This window comes from Mytilus californianus, unplaced genomic scaffold, assembly GCF_021869535.1.
Source record: "Mytilus californianus isolate M0D057914Y unplaced genomic scaffold, xbMytCali1.0.p SCAF_3, whole genome shotgun sequence".
In the NCBI taxonomy this organism is placed as follows: domain Eukaryota; kingdom Metazoa; phylum Mollusca; class Bivalvia; order Mytilida; family Mytilidae; genus Mytilus; species Mytilus californianus.
The window spans coordinates 130,643,616-130,665,009 of record NW_026262679.1 but is presented as its reverse complement, the minus strand read 5'-3'; the positions used below and the strand labels follow the sequence as shown (position 1 = coordinate 130,665,009).

Sequence of the window (21,394 nt, the reverse complement as noted above, 5' to 3'; positions counted from 1 at the left end):
TGATAAGAAACCTCTGGAGAGACAATATTTCCTCACCTGTATTAAAAAAGTACTGGATATATGTGGCTTCAACTCAAGTCATTATAATGGTCATAGTTTTAGAATTGGGGAGCTCAAAGTAGGTTAGGCAGAATTTAAAGGAATGCTCAGCTTCAAATGTTTCATACATATATGCATGTTTCACAAAGTTTCTGTATGATATTGTTTTTGTTTGACAATTGATTTTGATAATGTGTTATTATAATGTTGTTTTGTTTTTTTTTTCTCTCATGGCTTTATTGAAGGTACCCCCTCCCTTACCTCACAAATCCTTGGGGACACTCAGCTGTTACCATCTGTGTTATGGACATTTATGAAATTTTATCACTGGTTGTTTCAAAAATTTCACTCATCCCCCAAGAATTTCTGGGGATAAACTGTCAAATTTCATACAAATTCATTCCAACACCAATTCAACATCAACACTACTAGGCTTCCTCATAGCCTCCATATAGGCTTCCTCATAGCCTCCTTATAGGCTTCCTCATTGCCTCATTATAGGCTTCCTCATAGCCTCATAGGCATGATAGCCTCTAGGCATGATAGCCTCATAGGCTTCCTGATAGCCTCACACATTTATTTTGAACCATCGTTCCAATTGGATTGGTGTGATGTCAAGCCAGGGGTCTATACTTTGCTACTTTTCAGTATGCACATAGCTAGGCTCTTGGTTTAGGCATGGAGCAAAAAATTAAAATTTTTAGCTGAGTAGATTCCCCAAGGGCCAAATTAGTGATGTATATATATAAAATAAAAGTTTTAATTCAATTATGATTTATGTTTAATTAAAACATGGATACCACTGGCATTGCTACACAATATTTCCCAGGAGTTTATTTACAAGATAGGTTATGACAGGAAAAAATTAGGTTGATAATAATGTTGATGTGAGCACTAAATCCTTAATTTTACATATCATGAGTTCAAATGGTGAGTTCTGAAAGAAATCAGGGGTAATTAAATTACTTAAATTACTATGAACTCATTATGTGTGACTTTGAGGATTTTGTTCACTGACACATTTATTAGCAAAAGTCTAAATATAGGGCAGAAAGTTACATCAGGATGGTTTAATTGTCAGGTCAAAGAAATTTGCAAGAAGGTATCAGGTTGGATGTTTACTCAGGTGTTAACACACATTTCCCTATTACATAACAGACTAACACTTACCAAAGAAAAGATACAGTATAAACAACAGACAATTAAAATAAGATTAGTACAACATCACATCAAACATAAATTAATTTACCCTAAAAATATTTACAAAGAATCAGAACACAATGCAAACATGGAACAAATGACAATTAAACATATTCAGGACCTTTTCTGAGAATTTTGTATAAATAGGTACTTATATGTTATATAAGTAATGTTTATACATAGTTTGATTTTCATTACACTCAGTGGTCATTATTTTAGGATTTTCCCAGGATGTGTGTTTTCTTTACTGTTGAGATGAAACAGATTTATTATCATATCTCAATCAGTTAGATGTGAAGTTTATCACATGTTCTTAGCAGGAGGTTTAATTACATCAGTTCCAATACAAATATACATGTCTTGTTAATTAGTGACCACTTGTGGCATTTGGCTTCCTTTGACCTTTGTTCTTTATACATTAACCTGGGTGCAGTTTTAACTCATCCCACATAGGAGTATCCCATTAAGAAGTTGTGTATTAAAAAACCTGTGTATGCTGCCTTGAGTATCCATTTATTTAAATGCAGATTAAGCAGTTATTAGACTAATCTTGGCTCTAATAGTGTTTTAGCTAAAAACTTGCCACCCGCCGACCCCTCCTTTCACCTTCAATATTGCCATGACAGGGGAATCAATCTCAGCACAGTTTATAGCAGATTTATAGATTTCATTTATGAAATTTTATCACTGGTTGTTTCAAAAATTTCACTCATCCCCCAAGAATTTCTGGGGATAAACTGTCAAATTTCATACAAATTCATTCCAACACCAATTCAACATCAACACTACTAGGCTTCCTCATAGCCTCCATATAGGCTCCTCATAGCCTCCTTATAGGCTTCCTCATTGCCTCATTATAGGCTTCCTCATAGCCTCATAGGCATGATAGCCTCTAGGCATGATAGCCTCATAGGCTTCCTGATAGCCTCACGCATTTATTTTGAACCATCGTTCCAATTGGATTGGTGTGATGTCAAGCCAGGGGTCTATACTTTGCTACTTTTCAGTATGCACATAGCTAGGCTCTTGGTTTAGGCATGGAGCAAAAAATTAAAATTTTTAGCTGAGTAGATTCCCCAAGGGCCAAATTGTGGTTAAAGTTTTTGAAATTTTAATAACTTTCTTAAACTATCCTGGATTTGTACCAAACTTGGACAGAAGCTTGTTTATGATCATAAGATAGTATCCAGAAGTAAATTTTGTAAAAATAAAATTCCTGTTTTTCCGTATTTTACTTGTAAATGGACTTAGTTTTTCTGCCAGGAAACATTACATTCACTCTGTGGTTAAAGTTTTTAAAATTTTAATAACTTTCTTAAACTATCCTGGATTTGTACCAAACTTGGACAGAAGCTTGTTTATGATCATAAGATAGTATCCAGAAGTAAATTTGTTAAAAAAAAATTTCATTTTTTCCGTATTTTACTTTTAAATGGACTTAGTTTTTCTGCCAGGAAACAATACATTTACTCTGTGGTTAAAGTTTTTGAAATTTTAATAACTTTCTTAAACTATCCTGGATTTGTACCAAACTTGGAGAGAAGCTTGTTTATGATCAAAAGCTAGTATCTAGAAGGAAATTTTGTTAAAATTTTGTACCTGTTTTTCCGTATTTTACTTATAAATGGACTTAGTTTTTCTTCCAGTTAACATTAAATACAGTCTGCAGTTAAAGTTTTTAAAACATTCATTAGATTCATAAACTATCCTGGATTTATACCAAATTTTGACAGAAGCTACTACAATCAAAAGATAGTATCTAAAGGAATATTTTTATTGATTTTTTTCCTCATTTTTGTTGAGCCTGCGATTAACAGCAAAAGTAGGCGAGACACTGTGTTCCGCGGAACCCTTACGAATTTTATATCTGCAAAAGCAATATTTACAGAAGTTGGTATGAATATTTTGTTTTATTGAAAATGCAATTGAGATCAGAAAATTTTCTGACTAGTTGGAAATTGGCTAGAACACAACACCTATGATGCTTTGAAATTATACTAATGATTGAGATTCTTTTATCTTAAATCAATGTTCTTTTTATTTCATTTTCTTATTATCTCAGGTAAAATGCGTTCAACAAGTTATTTTTCAACTTGATTAGTTGTCTCAAATGTACCGTATGAACAAACAATAAAAATTTAGTGCAAACAAATTGAATTACATAGATTTCATTAAGGGAACTATAATTTGGGTGCACAATATAAAAAACAACCAATTTCATGATGGACTTTAAAAAGGGGACATAAGATACCAACACTGACTACGTACTGAATATAAAACCATAAGTCAAGGGAAAACAAACAACACTATATATAGCTATGTCCACATGAAAAACAATGACAAAACTAACAGTTCACAAACAGTTGACAGAAAACTAAAGATAAAGATGATTTGGTAATGTGGAGTTATGACACATCATGAGATTACACATTGATTTCTAGAAAATAGATATATAGGAAAAGGAAAGTAGAAAAATTCTGAAAATCAAATGGGGAAATTTTTTAAATTTGAAATCCGTGAGGACACTCCTAATCTATAATACTTATAATATTCCTTACCCATAATGCTTTATACATCCAGAAATTGAGAACTAGTGACAATGGATGGTCGGCATAAAAAAAAGAGGAAGACTAAAAAGCTGTTAGTTGATGTACCCAAGAAACCACGGTTACACGATAATGACAGTTGTGTTGAGGAGTTGAAGGAGATGGCAGACAGGGACAATGATACGTCTGTAGAAAGAGAAGAGAAAGAAACACTTACAATGGCACATACCCATACGGAGGATCATTCCAAAGGTTCTGGTAAGGGAAATAGTTTTTCAATATCAGTCATAAATATAAATAAGAAGATACATAATTATGTTTTCAGCTATAAATAGTGTGGTACAGGGGTTCAACTACACACTATATATAGTGTGGTACAGGGGTTCAACTACACACTTTATATAGTGTGGTACAGGGGTTCAACTACACACTATATATAGTGTGGTACAGGGGTTCAACTACACACTATATATAGTGTGGTACAGGGGTTCAACTACACACTATATATAGTGTGGTACAGGGGTTCAACTACACACTATATATAGTGTAGTACAGGGGTTCAACTACACATTATAAATTGAGATTTTTTGGGGAAAAGACGGCTTTAAGCCATCTTATGACCTTAGCGATTGGCTACTTTCCAAGCCTCTCGCGTCAACCATTTTGTGTTTATAGTTCGAAACTCTTCAAAATTTCATATAGTTTTGATGAGATGGCGATAAACAAACAGATTGACACTATCTCTTTTACATTCCAGAAAAATCTGTATTACGAAATATTCAAAATATATCCAACCTAGTGACGTCGAGGAATTCCACATTTTGTAGAAGCAGGGATATCCTTTTACTCATCATTAAAATCATTCACAGAAATTGTGTACAATCATAAATTTGGTATTTAGTCATTAAACATAATTGTAAATGAAGTTCCTTCATGAAACAGAACAATCTACGTGCGGTACTCAAATAAAACAAAAAAACGTAATAGCTAACTGACTGTTATTGTGACATAGGGGGCGCTGTTTTCTTGTTATGAAACTTGCTTGCTATGTAATGAATTATAGTCATTTCTTACCCGAACCATATCGTACCTCATGGAATATTTTTATAGGATTTTCACTAGGTGGTAAATTTTTGTTTCCAAATCTTCAAAAGACAAATTTAATTATGATCCTTTTTTGTCGAGCCTGCGACTTTTGTCGCATAAGCGAGACATAGCGATCCTACATTCCATCGTCGTCGTCGGCTGTGGCGTCCACAAATATTCACTCTGTGGTTAAAGTTTTTGAAATTTTAATAACTTTCTTTAACTTTCCTTGATTTCTACCAAACTTGGACAGGAGCTTGTTTATGATCCTAAGATAGTATCCAGAAGTAAATTTTGTAAAAAAAAAAATCCTGTTATTCCATATTTTACTTATAAATGGACTTAGTTTTTCTGCCAGTTAACATTATATTCACTCTGTGGTTAAAGTTTTTAAAATTTTGATAACTTTCTTAAACTATCCTGGATTTGTACCAAACTTGGACAGAAGCTTGTTTATGATCAAAAGCTAGTATCTAGAAGGAAATTTTGTAAAAATTGATTTCCTGTTTTTCGTATATTACTTATAAATGGACTTAGTTTTTCTTCCAGTTAACATTACATACAGTCTGCAGTTAAAGTTTTTAAAACATTTATTAGATTCATGAACTGTAAATCTATTATGTCCATTCCCCTATCACACTGAAAACATAGACAACAGCAAAAGTAGGCGAGACACTGGGTTTCCTTTGAACCCTTACAAATTTTTTATTATGATTTGCGGAAACATTCCACAACCTTTCCGAGTTGAGTTTCAATTTATTATCATTACCTTGAGAAATTGAATGAAGATATGGTAAATTTCAGTGAGACCTTAACAGGCATATCCAAATAAAGTTCCCCGAAGTCACAAACAACTTCCCCACTCTAAGCTCTAGATCGTTTACTGATGCAATATTTTATTGAAAAATAATAATATAAATAGATAGGAATTGTATGCATGTATTTTTTTGTTGTTAAGAATAAAAGTATTGAGAAACTTTTAGGGAGGGGTATTAAGATATTCATGTCTAGTGAAGGGAGGTCTTGAATTTATTTTTCTTCAAGGTGGGACTAGAAATAAAATAGAGAAATTCCAATGTTTTCTTCCAGGCCCCCAATAAAATGACCAGACTCTTAGATCATTGGTATACTAATCAATACTCAGTGGGCCCGCCCCCCCCCCCCCCCCCCCCCCCCCTTTTGTGGGAAAAATTTGGTAGATTAAATAGGGAATCACTGAAGCATGACTGGAGCAGGGCCCCCTCTTATGAAAATTTCTTGATCCGCCACTGTTGTGTATGTAATGATTGTAATGTGAACATGTCTGTCTGGTAGGGTTCAACCTTGACCTCATTTTCATGGTTCATTAATTTAGTCAATGTTCAATTTTGGTAATCAGGTCTGTTTTTCGGTTACTATGGCTTACAGTATCTGAGTATATGCAATAGGCCAACTTTATTTGGTGTATGGTATGAAATTTAATCATAATAAGTAAAGCAGGGGAGACATTTTATTATGTGTACTCTTTACATATTTTTTGTGAGTATAATATATAAAAAGTTGCATTTACAAAGACTTTTATTATCTGACCCCATCCACCATTTTGAAAATATTTATCAGTGGCTACAGGTAGCTTGACTTTACTTGCATTTTTCTCTCTTGAAATATTGAGATATTACTTGCATTTTTCTCTCTTGAAATATTGAGATATTACATCTATAAACATGATAAACAAGCAGCGTTTATTAAATTTATCACTCTACTGTTTTATTATATTCTTTAATGGTTTGCCATATAGAAGTTTTGGAAACCTATTTGAATTATGTTGTATCTACGCATGCGCAATAGGATATCTGACATTGATTATTTAAGTGCATATTTTAGAGAACTATATTTGTTTCCAATCCACTGTAGAGGTCAATTTCTACGCATGCACATAGTCTAGGTGTGTTTTCAGTCTTGTAAAAGCAGACTGTATCTAGAAAATACATTATTGCCTCTCATTGGGGAATATTTTGAGGTTTTTTGTCGAGCCTGCGACTTTTGTCGCAGAAAGCTCGACATAGGGATAGTGATCTGGCGGCGGCGGCGGCGGCGTTAGCTAACTTCTTAAAAGTTTTATATTTTAGAAGGTGGAAGGTCTGGATGCTTCATACTTTGTATATGGATGCCTCATGTTACGAAGTTTCCGTCAGTCACATGTCCAATGTCCTTGACCTCATTTTCATGGTTCAGTGACTACTTGAAAAAAAAGTTCAGATTTTTTGTAATGTTAGATTCTCTCTTATTATAAGTAATAGGATAACTATATTTGGTATGTGCGTACCTTGCAAGGTCCTCATGCCCGTCAGACAGTTTTCACTTGACCTCAACCTCATTTCATGGATCAGTGAACAAGGTTAAGTTTTGGTGGTCAAGTCCATATCTCAGATACTATAAGCAATAGGTCTTGTATATTCGGTGTATGGAAGGACTGTAAGGTGTACATGTCCAACTGGCAGGTGTCATCTGACCTTGACCTCATTTTCATGGTTCAGTGGTTATAGTTAAGTTTTTGTGTTTTGGTCTGTTTTTCTTATACTGTATGCCATAGTTCTACTTTATTTGGTGTATGGAATGATTGTAAGGTGTACATGTCTAGCGGGCAGGTGTCATCTGACCTTGACCTCATTTTCATGGTTCAGTGGTCAAAGTTAAGTTTTTGAGTTTTGGTCTTTTTTTCTAATACTATATGCAATAGTTCAACTATATTTGGTATGTGCGTACCTTGCAAGGTCCTCATGTCCGTCAGACAGTTTTCACTTGACCTCGACCTCATTTTATGGATCAGTGAACAAGGTTAAGTTTTGGTGGTCAAGTCCATATCTCAGATACTATAAGCAATAGGTCTTGTATATTCGGTGTATGGAAGGACTGTAAGGTGTACATGTCCAACTGGCAGGTGTCATCTGACCTTGACCTCATTTTCATGGTTCAGTGGTTATAGTTAAGTTTTTGTGTTTTGGTCTGTTTTTCTTATACTGTATGCCATAGGTCTACTATATTTGGTGTATGGAATGATTGTAAGGTGTACATGTCTAGCGGGCAGGTGTCATCTGACCATGACCTCATTTTCATGGTTCAGTGGTCAAAGTTAAGTTTTTTGAGTTTTGGTCTTTTTTTCTAATACTATATGCAATAGTTCAACTATATTTGGTGTATGGAAATATTTTATGATCTATTTGGCAGTCACGCAGGTTTTATTTGACCTTGACCTCATTTTCAAGGTTCATTGCTCAGTGTTAAGTTTTTGTGTTTTGGTCTGTTTTTCTTAAACTATAAGCAATAGGTCAACTATATTTGTTGTATGGAAGAATTGTTAGCTGTACATGCCTGCCTAGCATGGTTCATCTGACCTTGACCTCATTTTCATGGTTCATTGGTCAATGTTTAGTTTACTTGGTTAATGTTAAGTTTATGTGACAGTTGTAATAAAGCTTTATATTTAGGACTATCAACATAATATCAATGATTAGTAAAGAAGGCGAGACATTTCAGCGTGTGCACTCTTGTGTTTCTTTCATTTGATTTATTAAAGGGGCATTAGCTGTCAAATTCATGTTCACTGATTTACTCAAATTCTCATACTTGATTTATAACATGCCAAAATGTATATCCAAATTACAAAAAGTCTTAAATGAATAATGCATGGACTCTAGAATATGTATCAACATATTGTGTGTATTTTTTTCAAGACGTCATCTAATTAACCATCGAGATGACCTGCAAAGACTGCCAACAGTCATATAACCCGATATAAACATAAATATAAATATAAACAGATAGCGACCACATGCAATTGGATTTTTCTAGATCTGTTTGATTTCATATTGTAGGTTAAAAAGTATGTTTATCATCATTTTTACTTGTATAAGAATGATTTTTTGTGGATCGAATCAGTCAACCAAATGGTTCATCCTTGTTTCTCTTTCACTTTCATCTGAATACATGCCTAACCCATCTCAAGCTAAGTGGTTAAATTGAAGGTCACATGAATATGGATTCAATGAGGTTGAATTATTCACTTGCAATTGAATATTAATTCATCAGCAATGTTTCTTAGCTTTTTTTGACAAAATTGAACCAAATTGGCTGCTGAAAGCCAATTATTATTTCACTATATCACTTTCATTAATGATTGAACCAAAAAAAATCAAAGATTTTATTTTTTTAGCTCACCTGGCTCAAAGGGCCAAGTGAGATTTTGTCATCCTTTGCCGTCTGTTGTCGTCGTTAACTTTTACAAAAATCTTCTCCCCTGAAACTACTGGGCCAAATTTATCCAAACTTGGCCACAATCATCATTGGGGTATCTAGTTTTAAAAATGTGTCTGATGACCCCATGGTCGACATGGCTAAAAATATAACATAGGGGTAAAATGCAAGTTTTGTCTATTATTTTGAAAACCATTATAAATAGAGAAAATCTGACAAGGGCAAAAATGTGCTGAAAGTGGCTTTAAGCAACAACATTTAGTCCATCAATCTTATAGATCTGTGTGATTTAATTTTCGCAAACCCCCAACGCAACAAACATATCTTCTTAAGTCCTAAATTACTCTGATATCTGACAGACTTTTACGGACTGGCTTAATTAGGACAAGGAAAGTCCTAAACAGGCCATCACACATGAGAGCAGTCTCAGTCCTATTTCTATATTCAGTTATATCTAGCTTCAGTTCTATAGAGATAAAACAATCTTTAGTCAGAGAATACTTACCATTGGAACCTTCACATCATAAATTTTGATTTCACCTATCACAGTTGACAAAGTTCTTCCACTTGAGAATTTTAGAATCATTTTCCTGCTTAAGGCTGTTCTTTAGAACAGCTCTATGCATCACAGGCCTTGACACAGTATTGGTCTTTAAAATTATACACTACATACCTGTCAACTGACCAGGATTTTGCGGGTCACACCCCAGATTTAAAAGCTTACCTGAGATTTTCTATAGTTGCCCAAGGGTCATCAAATATTTTATATAGCAGGTATTTCAGCATTTGACCTGTCATCGCCAGTATTCCTGCTCGAACTATTCCTGTGCTTTGAGATATTTAAAGTATGAAATGATTGATTTCATAAGTGATTTTCCTTTGAAATACCAGCAAATTTGTTATTCATCCTGGACAGGGAGTTTAACTAGCTGTGTTAACTGTCAAATTAACCTTACCTTAATTCTCTCCGCGCCAGAAGTCGCATAAGGCCAAATTAAGTGAGCCATTAAGCTTCGCTTGACAGCTTTAGTGTCAAACACACTGTTATTTAACACCAATTTCCTTAGCCTAAGGTTGTAAATAATTTGTGTATTTCAAAGATGTTTGAAAAAAATTGGAGTTACTCCCCCTTTTTAGCCACTTTTCACAGTATACTTCTTAAATTGATGTTTCTTTGTAAAAAGACTAAATTTAAGGCAAATTAAATGCAAAGATATAAGAATATTACTTAAAAGATTTTAACTTTCTTAGGACAATTAAAAAATTAATATTTTGAGAATTATCTTTTTCATCTCTACTTCCTTTGAATGCCTTAAAAATTTTGAATTATATTATCGAATGTAAACATTTTGAAATTATATATATCAAAGCAATAACTTATTATGAAAAGTAGCTTTAACAAACCTTAAAACATAAGACTGTGAGGTTTATTTACATCAGTGTGAATGAAACAATACACCTTATCGCTTTTTGTCCACCATAACTGGACAGCACAGAAGTTCCCATAAAATTTTGACGTCACAAAAGAAAAGGTCTGACGCCATAAAGGAAAAGTGATTGTTGTTGACGTCAAAAGTTCAAATGTTGCAAATTCTCGGGTCAAGTGTCGCAGATTACCAAATAGCGTTATAAGGTCCATAAAAAGGGGTATGGCTTGAATTAAAGTTTAAAATTTTTTTCAGTAAATACTTTGCCATGTACATATATTTTGGAAACTGGTTTTTGATTTGAAATATAAAAAATGTCCCCTAAATACTTTAATTCAGCTGAAAAAAGTTTGTATGCCTTTTGACCTGAGATTTTCTTCTTAAATGCAGACAGGTCATAGTTCATGTATTTGCATGAAGTTAGTTTAACATTTGTTTATATTATTTTCACAGACCAAGAAGATTCAGAAGGTGAAACAACCTATGAAATGAACCGACCCACTCTGCTTCGACAGTTGCAGACTATCCTAGGGGAATACCCTGATGATGAACAAATGTTACGTGTAAGTTGTTTGAGTGCAATTTGTACTAGTATTGGTCAATTCAATTGACAGTCCGACCAGTCCATTTGGAATTGCAAGGATGACTTTTTTTTGGAAACAATTGCTCCTCAGCAGTATGAATTGGTCTATTCCTTTGGTTTCTACATTGATGACTGAAGCCATAGCTAAGATTAAAGGAGTGAAATATCTGCAATCTTGATTCTCTTTCAGAAAAACTGAAAACATTTCAGCCAAAATTATATAACTTCTCCCAATCCACTGAACAGAATTTAGCCAAACATATCATCTTACTATGTATAGTGTCGTTGGACGTCTTGTATTTGGTGTTTCTTTGGAAGTTCCCTGCAATTTAGTAGCTGTTATTTGAAGTTTCTTTGGAAGTTTCCCTGCAATTTAGTAGCTGTTATTTGATGTTTCTTTAGAAGTTCCCTGCAATTTAGTAGCTGTTATTTGATGTTTCTTTGGAAGTTCCCTGCAATTTAGTAGCTGTTATTTGGTGTTTCTTTGGAAGTTCCCAGCAATTTAGTAGCTGTTATTTGGTGTTTCTTTAGAAGTTCCCTGCAATTTAGTAGCTGTTATTTGATGTTTCTTTGGAAGTTTCCCTGCAATTTAGTAGCTGTTATTTGATGTTTCTTTGGAAGTTCCCTCCAATTTAGTAGCTGTTATTTGGTGTTTCTTTAGAAATTCCCTGCAATTTAGTAGCTGTTATTTGATGTTTCTTTGGAAGTTCCCTGCAATTTAGTAGCTGTTATTTGGTGTTTCTTTAGAAATTCCCTGCAATTTAGTAGCTGTTATTTGATGTTTCTTTGGAAGTTCCCTGCAATTTAGAAGCTGTTATTTGATGTTTCTTTGGAAGTTCCTGCAATTTAGTAGTTGTTATTTGGTGTTTCTTTGGAAGTTCCCTGCAATTTAGTAGCTGTTATTTTATGTTTCTTTGGAAGTTCCCTGCAATTTAGCAGCTGCTATTTGATGTTTCTTTGGAATTTCCCTGCAATTTAGTAGCTGTTATTTGATGCAAATCATAAATATAACAATTAGTATAAACTTTTGAGTTGAATTCAGGTTTAATTTGTAGAACTATATTGTGCATTAAATTATTTTTATTCTATTAACAGGAAATGGTACAGAATGCTGAGGATGCTGGGGCTAATTGTATGAAAATCATGTACGACAGCAGAACTATAGATCCTGGAGGAACTTCTAAGATTAAACAGTATTTCAGAGTAAATACACATAGCAGTAAACATAAAACTTCATTTTTATATACACTTCACCCAGATAGTGAACTTTTTTATTTCACATATATATCCTTTATCCCTTATTATTATACCCAGAATTAGGAACTAGTAGGGCTTTATTGCAACTGCATTGTCTGTCCATCCATCAGTCTGTTTTCTGTCTGTCCATTTTTATGTGCTTCATGTGAGCATGCTTTACAGTTTAATGCATTTTCTGATATTCATTGCTCATCAACTTTCTGTTTACTTATATATATATATCCTAACACAAAGTTGCTATGAATGATATTTTTGTCACATTTTTCTAGAACTACAATATCAGGCTTAGAGAGAACCTGCTTTACATTTGGGATACATATTCAAATTCATTGCTCATCATCTTCCTGTTTACTGAACACTTATACACATATTGGCAATGCATGAAATTTTCATTGCATATAAGGTTTAATGTTAACATGCTATACTGTGTGATGTGTTTTCAGATTCATAGAACTTCTAGTTGAGATAAAGAATTATTGAACAAAATCGTTACTAATAAAAGGTTATTACAAAGAGATACAAAAAATAAATTTTGTAAGTTGCACATGTTTTGTTACCATAGATATATTCTTTTTCCAATTTAGCTATTTGATTAAAAAAAGAAAAAAAAGATTGTGTACCTTTTGTTTGTAGACTCCAGGTATATGTGTGTACAATGATGTCATGTTGACAGAACTGTAATTGTTGTGTACCTATTGTTTGTAGACCCCAGGTATATGTGTACACAATGATGCCATGTTGACCGAACTGTAATTGTTTTGTACCTATTGTTTGTAGACTCCTGGTATATGTGTGTACAATGATGCCATGTTCACAGAACTGTAATTGTTGTGTACCTTTTGTTTGTAGACTCCAGGTATATGTGTGTACAATAATGCCATGTTCACAGAACTGTAATTGTTGTGTACCTTTTGTTTGTAGACTCCTGGTATATGTGTGTACAATGATGCCATGTTGACAGAACTGTAATTGTTGTGTACCTATTGTTTGTAGACTCCAGGTATATGTGTGTACAATGATGCCATGTTCACAGAACTGTAATTGTTGTGTACCTTTTGTTTGTAGACTCCAGGTATATGTGTGTACAATAATGCCATGTTCACAGAACTGTAATTGTTGTGTACCTTTTGTTTGTAGACTCCTGGTATATGTGTGTACAATGATGCCATGTTGACAGAACTGTAATTGTTGTGTACCTTTTGTTTGTAGACTCCTGGTATATGTGTACACAATGATGCCATGTTCACAGAACTGTAATTGTGAACCTTTTTTTTGTAGACTCCTGGTATATGTGTACACAATGATGCCATATTGACAGAACTGTAATTGTTGTGTACCTATTGTTTGTAGACTCCAGGTATATGTGTGTACAATGATGCCATGTTGACAGAACTGTAATTGTTGTGTACCTATTGTTTGTAGACTCCAGGTATATGTGTCTACAATGATGCCATGTTGACAGAACTGTAATTGTTGTGTACCTATTGTTTGTAGACTCCTGGTATATGTGTCTACAATGATGCCATGTTGACAGAACTGTAATTGTTGTGTACCTATTGTTTGTAGACTCCTGGTATATGTGTGTACAATGATGCCATGTTCACAGAACTGTAATTGTTGTGTACCTATTGTTTGTAGACTCCAGGTATATGTGTGTACAATGATGCCATGTTCACAGAACTGTAATTGTTGTGTACCTATTGTTTGTAGACTCCAGGTATATGGTTGTACAATAATGCCATGTTCACAGAACTGTAATTGTTGTGTACCTATTGTTTGTAGACTCCTGGTATATGTGTCTACAATGATGCCATGTTGACAGAACTGTAATTGTTGTGTACCTATTGTTTGTAGACTCCTGGTATATGTGTGTACAATGATGCCATGTTCACAGAACTGTAATTGTTGTGTACCTATTGTTTGTAGACTCCAGGTATATGTGTGTACAATGATGCCATGTTCACAGAACTGTAATTGTTGTGTACCTATTGTTTGTAGACTCCTGGTATATGTGTGTACAATGATGCCATGTTCACAGAACTGTAATTGTTGTGTACCTATTGTTTGTAGACTCCAGGTATATGTGTGTACAATGATGCCATGTGAACAGAACTGTAATTGTTGTGTACCTATTGTTTGTAGACTCCAGGTATATGTGTGTACAATGATGCCATGTTGACAGAACTGTAATTGTTGTGTACCTTTTGTTTGTAGACTCCAGGTATATGGTTGTACAATGATGCCATGTTGACAGAACTGTAATTGTTGTGTACCTATTGTTTGTAGACTCCTGGTATATGTGTACACAATGATGCCATGTTCACAGAACTGTAATTGTTGTGTACCTATTGTTTGTAGACTCCAGGTATATGGTTGTACAATAATGCCATGTTCACAGAACTGTAATTGTTGTGTACCTATTGTTTGTAGACTCCTGGTATATGTGTGTACAATGATGCCATGTTCACAGAACTGTAATTGTTGTGTACCTATTGTTTGTAGACTCCAGGTATATGTGTGTACAATGATGCCATGTTCACAGAACTGTAATTGTTGTGTACCTTTTGTTTGTAGACTCCAGGTATATGTGTGTACAATGATGCCATGTTGACAGAACTGTAATTGTTGTGTACCTTTTGTTTGTAGACTCCTGGTATATGTGTGTACAATGATGCCATGTTGACAGAACTGTAATTGTTGTGTACCTATTGTTTGTAGACTCCTGGTATATGTGTGTACAATGATGCCATGTTCACAGAACTGTAATTGTTGTGTACCTTTTGTTTGTAGACTCCTGGTATATGTGTGTACAATGATGCCATGTTGACAGAACTGTAATTGTTGTGTACCTATTGTTTGTAGACTCCTGGTATATATGTGTACAATGATGCCATGTTGACAGAACTGTAATTGTTTTGTACCTATTGTTTGTAGACTCCTGGTATATGTGTCTACAATGATGCCATGTTGACAGAACTGTAATTGTTGTGTACCTATTGTTTGTAGACTCCAGGTATATGTGTGTACAATGATGCCATGTGACAGAACTGTAATTGTTTTGTACCTATTGTTTGTAGACTCCAGGTATATGTGTGTACAATGATGCCATGTTCACAGATGATGACTGGAAGGGGATCATCAGCATTTATAACAGTGTGAAAGAGAAAGAACCTTTGAAAGTTGGAAGATTTGGTCTTGGCTTCAAATCAGTATTTCATATGACAGGTATGTTGTGTTTGAACCTAGAGAAAATCAGGGAAGCATATAATTGGTGCCCAGAGTTGGATGCAGGGTTTGAGGCCTGAATCTGCCACTGGTGCCACATTGAAGATACATAAGCTGTATATATTTCAGTTTTTATCTGTCTGTTGTCTGTCTATCCATATTTTCTAGTTAGCACATTTCTCCTACAACATGTTTGAATGCAGAACTATTTTGCCTAGTTGTTTACTTTCATGGATATGAAGTTCTTTTGTTATGTTTTTTGTAACAAACCTTGGTTTGTTTATAACCATACTTAGCAAGAAAAGTACATTTTATAATTGCGTATGGTGCATGAATTCAGTATCTGTTTTAAAAATATCAATGTTGTCATTGTTCAAGTAATTTTTGTCCCCCATGTGACTTGTTGCGGTTCACATGGAAATACCGGGCATCCGTCCATTCAGTTTATATCAGCTGTGTCTTGGACAAGTTCGAAAATCAGTGAAGATCAACAACTTTTCAAAGAGTTATTCCCCTTGGAAATATTAATTATATGCAAAATTGCATTGTAATCGCTCTCACGTGTACAATTTTGCAAGATCTTTATCAAATTCATATCCGAGGTTTATATCAACAATGTCTTGGACTATTTCGAAAATCAGTGCCAATCAAATATTTCTAAAAGAGTTATGCCACTTTGAAATATTAATTATATATTGGAAATTGCATGGCATCTGCTCTCAAGCCTTCATTTCTCTAAGATATTTGTAACTAATTTTAAAGAACAAATAAAGAAGTTATTTTTAGTTATTGCCTCATTTGTGTTATATGATAATCAAATAGCAAGATTTTAGTCAACCCTGTTTAAAACTTACCAATAATTACCTTTCCCCTTCATTTATTTTGTAGACAGCCCTGTAATAATAAGTGGCAGTAAGCTTTTGGTCATAGATCCGTTGAGATCAGAAGAAAAAGAAGAGGAATGTAGAGAATTGAAACTGAAAGCTATAGGAAGAAAACATCAACCAGAAACAACACTTGCCTGTTTAATGAATAAGTTTGGCTTCAATACAGAAGTTCTGAGAGAAGGTCTGTATGACGGAACAATATTCTGGTTCCCACTTCGTCAAAAAGAATCTAAACTGTCACCAACTATTTATTCAGAAGAAAAAGCAGAAAATCTGTTTAAATCCTTTATGAAAAAGTCAACATATAACCTGATGTTTCTGAAAAATTTGGAGAAAATTGAAATTTATAATGAACAGAATGATCGTCCATACTTTACACTTGAGATAACAGGATCCAATGAAAAAGAATTTAGTAAGGCAAGGAAAATGTTCAAAGATGACTTGAATAATCTGAAAAATGAGTTACCAAGGATATCTATAATGTCACAGTATGAAGCTGTTATCAAGACTAATACCACAGAAGAACATTATGCTGTAGTTAATATGCTAACTGGTGCAGACTACTTGTCGGAGCAGATGAACCATTTAGTAAGTGATTCAAGTCTACATTATAGTCCATACACAGGAGTAGCTTATTGTATGAAGCCAAGTATACGAGAGAAGCCACCAGGGCATATTTTTTGCTTCCTACCACTGCCTGTAACAGAAAAGAGTATGACTGGCCTCCCTGTGCATGTAAATGGCTTTTTTGACCTTGAGCACAACAGACGACACATTAAGGAGGCTGCTGCCAATAATGAGTCAAGACAAACTGACCATTCATTGATGTGGAATGATGGCATGATTGGGGAGCTACTACCAGAGACCTACTACACCCTCATTGAGATGATGAAGACAAGGTGTATAAAGGGAAATAACTCTCAAGATATGGTTGATCAGGTGTACGATGCAATTCCAGATCCAGATGCTGTTGAATCTAACTGGAAATTACTATTAAAAAAATTATTTGAAAAAGTGATGAGTGAAGATATTTTCTTTACCAGACAAGATGGAGGAAAATGGATTGAGTTTTCTGAAGCATTATTTGCTATATTTAACCTGTTAGAAAATGACAATCAGAAGACTAAGACAACTGTGAAGAAATTACTGTTAGACTGTGATGAGAATTTGGTGGAATTACCAGATCATGTGATCACCATCCTGAAATTTACAGGTCACGAACCACAGTCAGTTACACCACAAACAGTAAGGGCGAAACTGAAAAGTTCTGAGTGCTGGAAGACATATTCTAGTGAAGAAAAATTAAGGCTTTTGTCATTTGTTCTGGAAGACTGTAACTATACAGATTTGAACAATTTAGGAATTTTACCATTGAACAATCAAGAGTTTGTTCCCTTTAGTTCAGCATTTGGAACCGATGTATATGTGATCTGTGATGAGACAGCTAATTTGTTTCCTGGCTTGGAAGATCAAGTTATATCTAAAAGTTCAGTGACGGATTTTATATGGAAAAGTTTGTCCAAGATCGCAGAAAAAGGTATAATTTTAATTTAAAGAAGTCTGCCATGCATAACTTTAAGATTGTTAAAGTGTTAACACTATTTTCTACACATCCATAATATCGCACAAGCACTACTGTAACAAACCCAAAAATAAATAAGTCATGTGCCCAAAATAAAGGTTTAGTGTCTCCAGCTCCCACTAAACTTAAAGAGTTCTATTGGTGGTCCACCATATTATTCTGTTGTGCTAGACACAGCTTTGTCAAAATCATGGATGAATCAAGAAAATAATCTATGTGAAATAGATTAATTTTAAAGATATCTCTGCTTGGTAATTAGTTCTACAAGTTGAGGTAAACAGAAAGCTAAGAGAAAAAAACTCGAGTAGTTTTCAAACTGCTGCTGACAAAATGCAAAAGAAGATTGAACATACTAGCAGACTAAGACCATATAGATTTTACTGCATAGTTTTAACATTGTAACATAAATAGATTTTACTGCATAGTTTGAACATTGTAACATAATTTCTAATGAGACTTATCACCAGTGTGTACTAAACATGAGCAACACGCCAGGTGCTACATGTGGAGCTAGATCCGCTTACTGTTATTGAGCATCTGAGATCCCCTGGTTTTTCAGTCAGGTTGGTGTTGCTAAGTCTTTAGTTTTTCTATGTAGCATTTTCTAGACTGTTTTTTGTCGAGCCTTCGACTTTTGTCAAAAAAGCGAGACATAGTGATCCTACATTCCGTTGTCGTCGGTGGCGGCGTCCACAAATATTCACTCTGGTTAAAGTTTTTGAAATTTTAATAACTTTCTTAAACTATCCTGGATTTCTACCAAACTTGGACAGAAGCTTGTTTATGATCATAAGATAGTATCCAGAAGTAAATTTTGTAAAAAAAAAATTCCATTTTTTCTGTATTTTACTTATAAATGGACTTAGTTTTTCTGCCAGTTAACATTACATTCACTCTGTGGTTAAAGTTTTTAAATATTTAACAACTTTCTTAAACTATCTTAGATTTGTACCAAACTTGGACAGAAGCTTGTTTATGATTAAAAGCTTGTATCTAGAAGGAAATTTTGTTAAAATTTTGTTCCATTTTTTCCGTATTTTACTTATAAATGGACTATTTTCTTCCAGTTAACATTACATACAGTCTGCAGTTTAAGTTTTTAAAACATTCATTAGATTCATAAACTATCCTGGATTTTTAGAAAACTTGGACAGAAGCTACTTACAATCAAAAGATAGTATAGAGAGGAATATTTTTATTAATTTTTTTCCTCATTTTTGTTGAGCCTGCAATTAACAGCAAAAGTAGGCGAGACACTGGGTTCCGCGGAACCCTTACAAATTTTTGTTGTTTTTGTATGCCCATTTAAGAGATGTATTATAGTATACGGTTGTCTGTCCATCTGTCCCTCGTCAACACTAAAACACTTTAACCAATTTTTATGAAACTTTGTTGAATTGTTTATATCTATTGATGTTAGCTCCCTTTTAATTTTTATAAATTTTAGATGTTACATTTCTGATTTATGGGATTTTATTCATAAAAAGGGGGGGGGGGATTTTCCTGTTTTCAGACAATAACTCAAAAAATGCTTTGAGCAGATTTCATGAAACTTTAGTGACTACTTTATATCTATTAAAATAATCTTAATTAGTTTTTTAAAGCAATTGCTTTCATGCTATGGCATATAGCCATCTTTGTGACCCAGATCAAGCCAAAGTTTTTTGAGCAGATTCCTGGTCTGTCATTCTAAAACTCCTATGTATGTTTTCTAATGAAATACATTAATTGAAACAGTTGAAAAACTTTCATGGGTTTGAGAAGGTTCAACATATGTTGTAGATGTTGTTTTGTATTTAAGGGGACAACTGTTTGACTATCAAAGAACATAGAAGTCTGAATAAAAAAGTACATTTTTATACCTGCGATTTCGTTCTTGAGATGTTTTTAACAAAATATCTAATCATGTCAGTTGTTGATTTAATATTGAACATTTGACTGAATTATCTCTGATACGGTTTTATGTTGTTTAATTCATGTATCTTTTTGAAAGCGGTCAAGTTGCTCTTGTTCATTCATAAAATTATCGTAAAATCACTACGCATGTTATAGTAATGTAATCTCATCTTGCATTATTTGTTTTAAATTAAAAGTAGCACAGTTTACGCATTCTGATTACTCTTACCATGTTTTAAATACTTCCTTGAAATCACGGGTCCTGTTATTTATTAAGGGTTTCCTTAATTGCTGTTGATACTGATAGACTCCACTCTGTAAAAAAATGATATAATGACACCTGAATGATTACCTGTAATTCTCTAGGTTTACGTATAACTGACCTTGAAATGTTGTTTGCGCAAATAATTTTGCGAAACAAAACCTGTGTTAAAAACACATTACAATTTATATATATAAGTTCGTTTTCCTTTTTTGTCATAATTCCGTAAGATTTATCATCTTATAGATGAAATGGACCCGTTCAAACGTGAAAGACGCCTAGTTAAGAGTAAGAGATATTCACAAACGATTTAGAATTTTCTTGTTTCATAGATTGTAAAAAAAAAAATGTCCATTTGAAATGTTGACAGTTATCATCTGTACAAGGACATCATTCGTAAATATGAATCAACATGCAGACATCTTAACCTTTCAGGTATTTCATATCCAATCTTTTATGATAATATTCTATACAAAGCATAAAAATGTCAGCATTGACCTCAAAAGCTAACCAAACCTTTAAACAGACTTATTCAGAAGGGATATAGTTACGATACTGTTGTCAGGTCATTAAAGATGGCATATTTTGGTATTAATATTGATTCACTCATAGGGTCTTTGCATCGGAAATACACACATTTATTCTAAAACCAGTTGTTGGCATGATACGGGTTATGTTCTTCTCATATATTTTATGACGGTATGATACTAAACCACTAACGGGAGGGATTGTGCTTGATTTCCATATGATGAAGACAATCTTTCAATCAGTTTAATTGAGGTCTGGAGCTGGCATGTCAGTAACTGCTAGTAGTCCTTTGTTAATTTATGTATCATTGTCATTTTGCTTAATTTCTTTTGTTACCTATTCTGACATCGGACTTGGACTTCTTTTAAACTGAGTTTTACTGTGTGTATTGTTGTGTGTTTGTTTATTCTACAATGGCTAGAGGTATAGGTGAAGGGTCAAGATCTCACAAAACATGTTTAACCCTGCCTCATTTTTGCGCCTGTCCCAAGTCAGGAGCCTCTGGCCTTTGTAAGTCTTGTATGTTTTTTAATTTTAGTTCATTTATATGATTTGGAGTTTAGTGTGACATCCATTTTCATTGAACTAGTACACATTTTTGTTTAGGGTCCAGCTCCGGGTGCGGGGGTGAGGGATTTTCTCG

General features: G+C 33.9%; 1 protein-coding gene across 1 annotated transcript in view; it reads left to right on the top strand.

The window, feature by feature from the left end:
- Positions 1-21,394, top strand: part of LOC127736240 (sacsin-like) — a 54,104-nt gene that overhangs the window by 14,583 nt on the left and 18,127 nt on the right. Inside the window, exons 3-7 of the mRNA XM_052246826.1 lie at positions 3,820-4,043; positions 10,985-11,094; positions 12,210-12,317; positions 15,449-15,596; positions 16,485-18,020. Coding sequence (XP_052102786.1) covers positions 3,839-4,043; positions 10,985-11,094; positions 12,210-12,317; positions 15,449-15,596; positions 16,485-18,020 — 2,107 coding nt within the window. The 5' untranslated portion in view covers positions 3,820-3,838. The remainder of the gene's footprint in view (positions 1-3,819; positions 4,044-10,984; positions 11,095-12,209; positions 12,318-15,448; positions 15,597-16,484; positions 18,021-21,394) is intronic.